The sequence below is a fragment of the Rhinopithecus roxellana genome, chromosome 7 (assembly GCF_007565055.1).
Source record: "Rhinopithecus roxellana isolate Shanxi Qingling chromosome 7, ASM756505v1, whole genome shotgun sequence".
In the NCBI taxonomy this organism is placed as follows: Eukaryota; Metazoa; Chordata; class Mammalia; order Primates; family Cercopithecidae; genus Rhinopithecus; species Rhinopithecus roxellana.
In genome coordinates this window covers 29,895,191-29,907,445 of record NC_044555.1, presented here as the reverse complement: position 1 = coordinate 29,907,445, position 12,255 = coordinate 29,895,191, and the positions used below count along the sequence as shown (strand labels likewise).

At 37.4% G+C, this 12,255-nt stretch overlaps 1 protein-coding gene across 10 annotated transcripts in view; it reads left to right on the top strand.

Moving 5' to 3' along the window:
• KDM6A (lysine demethylase 6A) overlaps positions 1–12,255 on the top strand; it is a 236,587-nt gene that overhangs the window by 155,440 nt on the left and 68,892 nt on the right. For all 10 annotated transcript variants that reach the window (XM_010388418.2, XM_010388415.2, XM_010388414.2 and 7 more), the window contains 2 exons: positions 4,723–4,777; positions 7,447–7,481. Coding sequence is in view for 8 of the 10 variants with exons in the window: in XM_010388415.2 (XP_010386717.2) it covers positions 4,723–4,777; positions 7,447–7,481 (90 nt within the window). In the remaining 2 variants the exon portion in view is untranslated. The remainder of the gene's footprint in view (positions 1–4,722; positions 4,778–7,446; positions 7,482–12,255) is intronic.

The window sequence follows — 12,255 nt, the reverse complement described above, 5'->3', positions numbered from 1 at the left end:
CTGTATCTTATTTTCGAGACCACATTTTTAAAGTAAGTACCATGACACCCTAAGGCATTTCCCTATTCTTACCCATAGACTATTCATTTTAGGAATCAAGTTTGTTGGTTTCAAATTATACTTTTATTTTTTAATATTAATTTTTTTTTTTTTTTTTGAGACAAAATCTCACTGTGTTGCCCATGCTGGAGTGCAGTGGCGCGATCTTGGGTCACTGCAACCTTGGCTTCCTGGGTTCAAGCGATTCTTATGCCTCAGCCACCTGAGGCGTGTGCTACCACACCCTGCTAATTTTTGTATTTTTAGTAGAGACTGGGTTTTGCCATGTTGGCCTGGCTGGTCTCAAACTTTTGGCCTCAAGTGATCTGCCCGCCTTGGCCTCCCGAAGTGCTGAGATTATATGTGTGAGCCACCATGCCCCACCCTAAATTCATAATTTTAGAAATGTGGCAATCTGTAACAATGAATAAGAAAAAAATGATTTATCTTTGACACGCAACAGTACCTGGCACACCTTTCCTTTTCTCACTTAAATGGTCATTATAACCCTGTTTCATAATGCTCTGTAAAAATAACTTCAGTGGTTTCCTCAGCCTGAAGCAACTCATTTCTTACTTTCCTCCTCTATATCTTTTTGGATTCTCTTATGGAGTTGTCTTTTCTGTGTATTCTCAGAGCAGGTTAAAATTTTAAAAATCCTATTAAGGCATTAATTTCAGTGAACATTGTATTCTGTAGGTGAATAGCCATAGAGGCATGCCTGGCATAGATAAAAGCTGGTAAAAGCTGGTTGCCAGCGTGTCAGTCCTAAAATGCCATGTGTCTACCTTAATTGGAAATATCAGTATCAACTACACATAACCTTGTTTATGTAGTCTGAAATAAAGGTTTCTGGGGCAAGCACATAATTTAAAAACTTCAAAGTAGAATAGTGTGGTTTAACTCTGTATATTAGAATAACTTGTATAAGCTTTTTTCTGGTTTGCAGGTTGTTGCCTACAACCCACTGAATCAGAACATTCTAGATTGGTACTGGAATCGAAACATTGCTCCAAATTAATTACTTATAACTAAATACATAATTTGTCAATTGCAAAAAATTATCCCATTGCTTGTTTTCGGGATTGGGAATACAGTTGAAGGGTTCTACAAGTGAAAAGATTCATGAGATAATCAGACTATATACACCTAGAAATAAAACAATTTAAAGGGAAATAAAGTCTTGAAACTCAAGTTTTATGTGTTAATTACATGAATATAGATTTCTCCTCCCCAATAGAAATAAAGTTCGTTGGCTGTATTAGGCAAAATACTATAACATTATTTTGAAATATTGAACACGTTGAAGGCTTTTAAAACAAAAGGTGGCTTTGGTGATAAAGATGTCAACAGAAATAGTAATGAATCAAATCTTGCGTTAAATTGGACCAGAAGTGCTCCATGAAAAGAAAATCTCTATAACATTAAAAAAAAAAAAAGTCATAAGTAAATCTTCTTGCTTGGAAACTAATTTTCTGTAGACTGCTTTCCGCCTTCAGGTTTGTATATAGTCTTTGAACTGCAGAGGCCTCTTCTGCATAATAATTATTTCACACAGCAGTAGCCAGTTTCAGCACTGCAGTGTTTCAGTGAGAGGCACAGATGTTTCCTAGCTGCCTCTGTTGGTTGCAGGGAAGGGTGCTGGATATTTTACCATGGTATTTTCAGGTTTGTGGGCTGGTTATCATAATTGATAGTCCTTTATACTGGTGTATATGTTAATAGGTACATCTATTTTGCATCTGGTTTAGGTCCTGGAAATGAGGCTTTGTGGTCATGTTATCCCCACCCTGGTTCTTCATCTCTCTTGAGAGTGCTGAATGGCGTATCAGTGTTTTTCTTTATGTAGAATGGTGTTAGTTTCTTATGAACACTTAGTAATCATTCTGTAAGTTCTTTCATTCTCATAGTGGATGTTTTTGAATGTGTATTCATTTGTGGTTTTTTTGTTTTTATTTTTTGAAACAGATTCTCGTTTTTTCCCCCACAGGCGCCCGCCACCATGCCGGCTAATTTTTGTATTTTTAGTAGAGATGGGGTTTCACCATGCTGGCCAGGCTGGTCTCGAACTCCTAACCTTAGGTGATCTGCCTGCCTCGGCCTCCCAAAGTGCTGGGATTGCAAGCGTGAGCTACTGTGCCCAACTAATCTGTATTCTCTTGCTGAGTAATTTTCCTATGCTTGGAAATGTTTGGTATTTCATAGTGTTGTGGGTTTGAAATAGTGCATCAGTAACTTAATTGCTGCTTTTAAGATTGCTTAATAATTACACAAAACATGGTCAAGAAATACTCCTGCCAGGTTTCATTGCAGAATCTTGAATTACTGATAGATGAAATGTAGGCTAGGCTATTTGGATTCTACGTCTCTATTCTTCCTTGTGGGGTTTCAGCGAAATAGTAAAACTAAAATATTGCCATATTGAAGGCTCTTTCTTCTCATTTCAGTTTGTATCCTTTGATGGCTCAGTTAAGAATCTCTAAATAGGCCGGGCGCGGTGGCTCAAGCCTGTAATCCCAGCACTTTGGGAGGCCGAGACGGGCGGATCACGAGGTCAGGAGATCGAGACCATCCTGGCTAACCCGGTGAAACCCCATCTCTACTAAAAAATACAAAAAGTAGCCAGGCGAGGTGGCGGGTGCCTGTAGTCCCAGCTACTCGGGAGGCTGAGGCAGGAGAATGGCGTAAACCCGGGAGGCGGAGCTTGCAGTGAGCTGAGATCTGGCCACTGCACTCCAGCCTGGGCGACAGAGTGAAACTCCATCTAAAAAAAAAAAAAAAAAAAAAAAAAAAAACTATCTAAATATTAATTTATGCTTACAGGACAAATTAGACTTAGAGATGTAGTACAATCTGAATGTGTGACTACTCTTCTGCTCTTTTTGTCTAGAGGAAAGCAATTGATTATAAAGCATGCTTTGCTTTCATAGTACTCAAACGTTTTAAAATAGTCTGTTTTCTATTGCTGTGGTAGCACACTAAACGGATGTGTGAAGACGTAGTCTGCTTAGTAGGCCAAGGGAAAATAAAAACAGTTTTCAAAGTGTTCAAATGTTAGATTTTTTTCATTCAGTCAACCATGGCAAATGATTTTTCACTTTTGTTTTGTTGACCATTGCATCCCTAGTGTCTGCATTGTCCTTAGGGCATTATAGGCTCTTGATAAATACTTGTTGGATAAATTAAACATTTAACATTTAAGGGTCACAGTCATTTGTTAGTAATTTACCCATTCAGAAGATGTAATCAGCTTTAAGTTTTAAGAATACTACAAGTGTTGGCTGGCCTAATTATGCATGCACATCAGAGACTTTTTTTTTTTTTTTTTTTGAGATGGAGTCTCTGTTGCCCAGGTTGGAGTGGAGTAGCACGCTCTCGGCTCACTGCAATCTCCGCCTCCTGGGTTCAAGGAATTCTCCTGCCTCAGCCTCCTGAGCAGCTGGGACTACAGGCGCTCACCACCATGAACGGCTAATTTTTTATTTTTAGTAGAGATGGGGTTTCAGCATATTGGTCAGGCTGGTCTTGAACTCCTGACCTCAGGTGATCCACCCACCTCGGCCTCCCAAAGTGCTGGGATTACAGGTGTGAGCCACCGTGCCTGGCCAAGAGACATTCTTGAATGAATACATTAATAATAGCCAGTGCTCATACCAAATGATGTTTTCTAATTTTTCCTTCCTTGTGACTTTTGGGTAGCCAACATCGGTAACTCTTTAGATTTTTGGATTGTGGATAGGAATGAATTTATTGTGGTCATTTTTTTAATGCTTTCCACTTTGTTAATTACTTTTAATGCTAAAAATTTGTAGAGGCTCAGAAAATTTGAATATACATTCGTAGGAATGTTATTTAGAAGAGTTTAAAGAGATTTAGTCACCTTTTTTAACTTAGATTTTATACCAACTCTGTTACTTGTTTGTCTTAATTTATCTACTTTGTTTAATGTTGATAAACTAGATATTAAATGTCACCCAGTGTTCTTGATAATATGCATTCCTAAAAATTAGTGTTATGCATTGATGTTAATGTGCTTATATGATACTGTTACAAGTGGATACTATATTAGTGGTTTATTGTTGACTGGGAAATTTCACAAATTCTATACATATATTGTCACATTGTAAAAGGACGGTTATATTTGGTAGATGAAATTGGACACAGGCTATTTTAAAAGGCACTTAAGTACAGTGATTATTGAAAGATCAGTAAAGATGGAAAGTTTTACCCTCTATGACAATTCTCATAGTGATTTTTTTGTTTCAGAAGTCCATGTCTCATTTTGAGATAAGCAGTGGTGTTCTGACAATACCATCAGACTTCGACTTGGATTTTTAAAAATAATGATATGTTCTCTATTTAAACTGTTGTATAACACTTCCTGTTTACTTGACTTAAAAATCGTCACCTTTTTCATATAAATAAAAGTATACATAGGATAACTTGATAAAATTAATTCTTCTTCATATTCTCTATTCTCAGCTTTCTCAAGAAAATAACCCCACAGCATGTCAGTTGTCAGCAGTAAATGTTCAAAGTATTTCTAGTTAGTAGGCTAGTGTATTTTATTTGCGCAGCATGTATTTATTATTATTTTAGACCTTACATACCTGAAAAGTATCTTAAGATGCTTTTATGTGACTCTAAATTGAGTGCATTAATTTTCTCACTCTCCTCTTGCAGCATTTTCAGTTAGCTTTGGTTGACTGTAATCCCTGCACTTTGTCCAATGCTGAAAGTAAGTATTATTAAGTACTGTAGTTTTCTACATGTATTCAGATCACTTCATGGCAAATAAAAATAATGTTAGTGATAAATTCTGTGCAGTTTTTTCTTTTAGAATTGTTTAATATAACTGTATTGGTTGCCGTGGCTACTTACACAAATGGAACCTGCAAGACCAGATATTGTGAACAGCCTGTGTCTAAAATAGATAGGCCAGTGAAGTGAGTTGTTGAATTAAAAGTATCTTCACTAATGAACAAGATTGATTTTTTTCTGTTGTGTATTATATTGTAGATGACTTGGTAGGATTAAAAACAGATTTTGCTGGTCTTTTGGGAAACATGAGTATATAAAGATTCTTATCTGATAGCTTACTGATTCCGACTGTGTGGGATAAAAATTACTGGTAATTATGAAGACATTTGTGACTTTTATGATAGTTTTATGTATCATTTAGAAAGTTTGAGTTGACATTTTTCAATTAATTAGAAAAGAATGCATTTATGAAGCATGTTCTAACGAAGTATTTTTTTCCAAACAATTATTTTCTACTTCTATGTAGGTGTCTTTTCAAAAGCAGACTGGGTTGATTATATGTTTATCGATATGTATTTAGGTGTATTTACTTAATATATGCTAAAGTATCCAGTAAAAAGGTTTAACAATATTCACTGATGCTGAATTTCTCAAAAACCTTCTTACTTGAAAAATAAATTATTATTATTATTGTTATTTTGAGACAGAGTCTCGCTCTGTCGCCCAGGCTGGAGTGCAGTGGCGCGATTTCAACTCACTGCAAGGTCCAACTCCCCGGGGTTCACACCATTCTCCTGCCTCAGCCTCCCGCATAGCTGGACTACGGGTGCTTGCCACCACACCCAGCAAATTGTTTGTATTTTTAGTAGACACGGGGTTTCACCGTGTTAGCCAGGATAGTCTCGGTCTCCTGACCTCGTGATCCACCCACCTTGACCTCCCAAAGTGCTGGCCTCGACCTCCCAAAGTGCTGGGATTACAGGCGTGAGCCACCGCACCCAGCCGAAAAATAAAATTTTTAATTGGTATAAGAAAAATCGAGCAATTAATGACAGTTTCAGTCCTACAAAGGATTCGTGTTTTAAAAAGTCAGTATTTTGCTTTAAGTTACTTTTTTGTTTTTGTTTTTTGTTTCATTTTGAGACGGGGTCTTTCTCTGCCACTTAGGCTGGAATGCAGTGGTGCCAGAGTAGCTCAACTGCAACCTCGAACTCCTGCACTCAAGTGATCTTCCTGCCTTAGCCTCCTGTAAATCACTTAAAAGAGTATAGAGAGATATTAGTGAAAAGTAGTCTTAGTCTTTAGAAATGCCCTAGGAATTTGTTGAATCAGCGAAAACCCTGTAGAATTTTTAGTATAACATGGATTTAGAAATAGTATGGATTAAATCATCATTTAAGCCAGATGAATTACGTCATACTTTTACTAAAGGTAATTTCCTGTGAAAATTCAAAGGATTTTTATTTTCTTAAATGAAATTCAGGATCCAGTACTGATTAGGGTGTTTGTAGAATAAATGGTAGAAAAATAACATGCAGCAATACTTTATAGTTTCTAAGATAAGGTTCGATTTGAACAAATTGAGTCATTGGTTTAGTAATTTATAAAGTTTCAATTTATACGTTTTTCTTAATTATATATCCAGGTTATATAAACCATCTACAATATATAGATGGTTAAAATTCTTTTCAAATTAGTTTATAAGAAAACAACTGATTATCCTTTAATTCATTATGGTCTAGTACCTAAAAGGTAACTTTGGTAAGTCAGTTGAATGATAATTTTTTAGGGATGTCACATAAATGTCAAACTAAATATTTTGGTAAATCCTCGTTTTATTCTACTCTGTTTGAATCTCAGTTGTAGATCATTACTCTTGAGAGAAAAATGTCTGCATAGGTAGGATGAGTGCCACATGGCAGAAAACTGTTGAATTTGAAACATTTGAACCATCATGAGTGCTACAAGGTGGTTGGTCACTCAAATGGGAGAGCATGTTTTCTATTTAGCGACTTTAGGCTATTACAGTTTAGTTGATTTGGATAGTTTAGACAGTCTACTTGATTACTTGATAACTATGATAATGCCTGATGTCACAACAAATGTAGAGTACCTACTTTGAGCCAGTGTTACTCTTTTCAACACCAGGCTCCTTATTGTCTTTGTAAAACTTACTTCTCTTTGAATTTTTTATGTCATCACTGGTTTGTAGTTTGGTTTTAATATTTTTAAATTAAATATTGATTTTACTCTTGTTTGACTTGGGATTCAGTTTTTAAATACTGTGTTTTGCAGTGTATGGATTATAAAGGTTTTCTCTATTTGCTTAACGTTGCCGTTTTGAACTTTGTAAAACATATATTCACTTGCTATAGATTTAATGCTAATTTTAATAATTACATTGACAGAAATTTCATTTGATAATGACCAACAATGAATACATGTGATTTCTTATCATGATTATATTCTTTCGTGTGTTTGTTTGTATGGTCTATTTTAGTAAAAGCAAATAAAAGTTGTGATTTTCTATTACTTAAATCTATATAGTGTAGACTGATAATGTTTGATATTTTGTTATTCTTACTTAATTTGCCCCAAATTCTGCTGTACTATTACTGATTTTTTATTTTGCCTCATCCTTTGCAGTTCAATTTCACATTGCCCACTTATATGAAACCCAGGTAAGTATTTTAACTTACTCTATTTAAAACAAAAGCAAACAAAAATCATCACTCCTATCATGCTTTACTGAAATCAGAAATGTACAGATAATTTAATGGAGTTCTGGGCATTACTTCTTAGGTAAATTTTGTATTTTATACTCATTAAATGTGATCAAGATGCTGCTTAGTAAAACAGTTATTCCAAGGAGTGTTTGCTGTGTACAAATAAATTCCATTTAATATTTTCCTTTAAACTTGATCCATTTGCGGCTGGGCGCGGTAGCTCACGCCTGTAATCTCACTGCTTCAGGAGGCCGAGGCGGGCAGATCACTTGAGGCCGGGAGTTTGAGACCAGCCTGGGCCAACATGATGAAACCTCATCTTTACTAAAAATATAAAAAATTAGCCGGGCATGGTGGCAAGCGCCTGTAATCCCAGCTACTTGGGAGGCTGAGACACAAGAATTGCTTGAACCTGGGAGATGGAGGTTGCAGCGAGCTGAGATCTTGCCACTGCACTCCAGCCTGGGCAACAGAGTGAGACTCTGTCTCAAGAAAAAAAGAAACAGCTGAACTTGATATAGATCATTTGCAAGCTCAAATGGCTATATTTAAGATTTATCTTATTCTTGATGCCAAATGCCTTGCTTTTCAGAATGTTTATAGATGGTTGTTGTAATGCATTGTTTTTTTAAAAAATTCTTTTGCTTTTTCTTAAGACTGAAATAACTCTTCTATGTGTCATTATTGGAAAAGCATCAAGAATCACCTCCTGATATCCTTGCCATTAATTTCATGGCTCCTTTACTTTAAAAAACTTTCAAATTTTAGAACATCTTGGTTTTGTGTGTGTTGGTTAATACAGTCAAGATTGATACATCTTGATTTTGCTTAGTTGTATGATAAAAGTACAACACATTCGGTGGGGGGTGTTGCAGGCAAGGGGAGGGAGAGCATTAGGACAAACATCTAATGCATGTGGGAAAAACCTAGATGATGGGGTTGATAGGTGCAGTAAACCACCATGGTACATGTGTTTATACCTATGTAATAAAGCTGCACAGTCTGCACATGTATCCCAGAGCTTAAAGTAAAATAAAAGTATAACACGTTCATTTTAGGCAGTGGTATGGAAAATCAGAAATAAATTTGTATGAGACTCAAAATTAGGTCATCATAGTTTACATATTTTTTTTTTTTTTTTTTTTTTTTGAGATGGAGTCTTGCTCTGTCACCCAGCCTGGAGTGCAGTGGCGTGATCTTGGCTCACTGCAACCTCCACCTCCCAGGTCCAAGCAATTCTCCTGCCTCAGCCTCCCAAGTATCTGGGATTACAGGCGCCCACCACCACGCCCAGCTAATTTTGTGTAGTTTTAGTAGAGACGGGGTTTCACCATGTTGGCCAGGCTGGTCTCGAACTCCCGACCTCCGGTGATCCACCTGCCTCGGCCTCCCAAAGTGCTGGGATTACAGGCGTGAGCCACCGCGCCCGGCCGACATAAATTTTTTACAGCTTTTTAGGAAACAAATACTGTTGTTGTTTTTTTTAATGCCTACATAATTTATAAGGTCTGTTTTGATGTTTTGGCCCAAGTATTACAATAAGGCATATATGTGCCATGCAGAGTTCATACCCACCAGATACAAGATCCTGCTACATCCCATTATTTATATTGTTACAGGACGTAATCCAATAGTTTGAGATCATTTATGTTGGTGGTTCCCAGACCCAGCTCTGTGGCAGAATTATCTGGGAAGCTTTATAAATCAGAGCTGTCATGGGGAGCTTTAAAAAATTAGCATCAGATTTCTGGGTACCTCAACCCCCCAACCCCCCTTTGCCTCCCCATCCCCCCCACCCCATACTCTAGTTTTTCTAGTTCTCTCCGAGATCACTGGTCTGTCATTAGCTAAAGAAGCAGAAGTTTTTTTAACCTTTATTTTTAACGAGCATTTTTGCTGGAGATGGAATTCTGTTTATCTGACTGCTTTGAAATTCACAATACATTGTCTTTTGGCTCTCATTGTTTGTGATGTGAAGTTGTCTGTTGGTCTTACTGTTTAATCCTGTGAAGGTAATGTGGGCACAGGGCCCTCCTCCCATTGATTCATTTGATAAATTTTAATACTGATTCAGATTAAACAAAAGAATAAACTCATGGCAAACAGTACATAATTGTTAGGTGACAGGAGGATGACACTGTAAGCATATGAAAGGATTAGAAAAACCCTACTATAGAATTTTCATTTTCAAGTGAAAAATTAAGAGAAGCAAGATGGCCTGCTTACCTACCTATTAAAAGTTTTTATATAGTTCCACCAATTTTTACCAATGGACCCTATTTATGAATATGGATCTAGGAAATTTAAGTGACATGTATTTAATGGCTACTGCTGGGCAAAAAATAGTTCAAGGGAAGTTTCTCTACTTCTCTACATAGGAAGAAGTCTTCCCCACTAATAAATGAAGAAGTATCGTTTCATAATCCCCGAGGGCCCTCTCCCCACATTACCTTCACAGGATTAAATCCTAAGATCATAATTAAAACTAAAGTTGTGGAATACCACTTTACCTAGAATGGTGTTAAAGAAATGTTAGCAAGTACAATGGGTTTGTGGTATTGAGCTTATAATGTTTGAAAGCAAAAAGGTCTTGGCCGAGTGCGGTGGCTCATGCCTGTAATCCCAGCACTTTGGGAGGCTAAGGTGGGTGGATCACTTGAGCTCAAGAGGTTGAGACCAGTCTGGGCAACATGGTGAAACCCCATCTCTACCAAAAATACGACACTTAGTGGGATGTGGTGGTGCACGCCTGTAGTCCCAGCTGCTTGGGAGACTGAGGTGGAAGGATCTCTTGAGCCTGGGAGGTGGAGGTTGCAGTGATCCGAGATCTCGCCGCTGTGCTCCAGCCTGGGTGACAAAGCGATACTCCATCTCAAACAAAAAGGAAAAACAAGAGAGGTCTTTTGTAGAGATATGAGTACAGGATTAAAAAAATATTGTTAAATTTAGTAATAGGCATTTGGGTTTAATTTTAATGAGCTCTCATCCCCTAACCCTGTATTTTTATCTTTTGTGATCTTAGAGACAAGCTGTTAATATTTTATTAGATTAAAAAATAGATTGGCCGGGTGTGGTGGCTCACACCTGTAATCCCAGCGCTTTGGGAGGCCGAGGCAGGTGGATCACTTGAAGCCCAGAGTTCAAGACTAGTCTGGGGAACATGACGAAACCCTGTTTATACTAAAAATAAAAAAATTAGCTGAGTGTGGTAGCATGTGTCTGTAATCCCAGCTACTTGGGTGGCTGAGGCAGGAGAATCGCTGGAACCTGGGGAGGCGGAGGTTGCAGTGAACCGAGGTGGCACCACTGCACGCCAGCCTGGATGACAGAGTGAGACTGTTTAAAGGAAGGGAAAAAAAATGATTCTCATAGGTTTCTATGTATATTGTCATACCATCTATACATAAAGATAACTTTGCTTCTCTGTACATGTGCCTCACAATGATGTTTTGATTAACAAAGGATCACATATATGATGGTGGTCCCATAGGATTATAATAAATATTTTTACTGTACTTTTTCTATGTTTTTTTTAACTGTACCTTTTCTATGTTTACATACTTACCATTGTATTGTAATTGTCTTTAGTATTCTGTATTGTAACATGCTGTACAGGTTTGTAGCCAGAAGCAAGAGGCTATACCGTATAGCTTAGATGTGTAGTAGGCAATGCCATCTAGGTTTGTGTAAGTATACTCTGATGTTTGCACAATGATGAAATTGTTAAGTGATGCATGACTGTGTAATGTCATATCTCCAAATATATTGTCAATTATTCTTGAACATTTATATTGATGAATTAATTTACCTTCCCTGTTTTATTAGCTGGGACCTTCAGATCATTTTTTTCTACAGTAATAATAGTATTAACTGGGCTGCTTTTCTTTTTCTTGAGTTTAGTGAAATAATTTGAGCAGTTTACCATCTTAATTCTTATAGCCTTTAAAGTTTCAAGATAGAGGATTTCTCCCTTTCCATTCTGTTACTAAAATGTTAGTTATTTTTGAATAGACAATCCAAAATGAAAAGTTTTGAAAGAATACACAGTGAAGTATCCTCTTCCTTCCACTTCCCCAGGCATCTACTCCCCTCCCTAAAGCCATCAGTGTTACCAGTGGTTTTTAAATCCTTCCAGAGAAACTCAGTATATATATAACCAAGTCCACATATGTTTGCATGTATATTTCTTGTATTTAATTTTATTCAAATGATAGCCAATAATGTATGTTCTCTTCTGACCTTGCTTTAAATTTTAACTTAATTGTGTCTTGGAAATCATTCTGTATCAGTATGTGTAGAGCTGCATCATATCCCTTTACATATAGATGTACTGTTAACTAATTTACTCCTCTTTGAGGAATAATTACAAATAATGTTGTTTTGAATAACAGTTTATAATGTTTCATTTTTAACACTTTTCTGTCAAGCATTAATATATTAACAAGGCCGGGCGCGGTGGCTCAAGCCTGTAATCCCAGCACTTTGGGAGGCCGAGACGGGCGGATCATGAGGTCAGGAGATCGAGACCATCCTGGCTAACACGGTGAAACCCCGTCTCTACCAAAAAAATACAAAAAAATCTAGCCGGGCGCAGTGGCGGGCGCCTGTAGTCCCAGCTACTCGGGAGGCTGAGGCAGGAGAATGGCGGGAACCCGGGAGGCGGAGCTTGCAGTGAGCTGAGATCCGGCCACTGCACTCCAGCCCTGGCGACAGAGCCAGACTCCGTCTC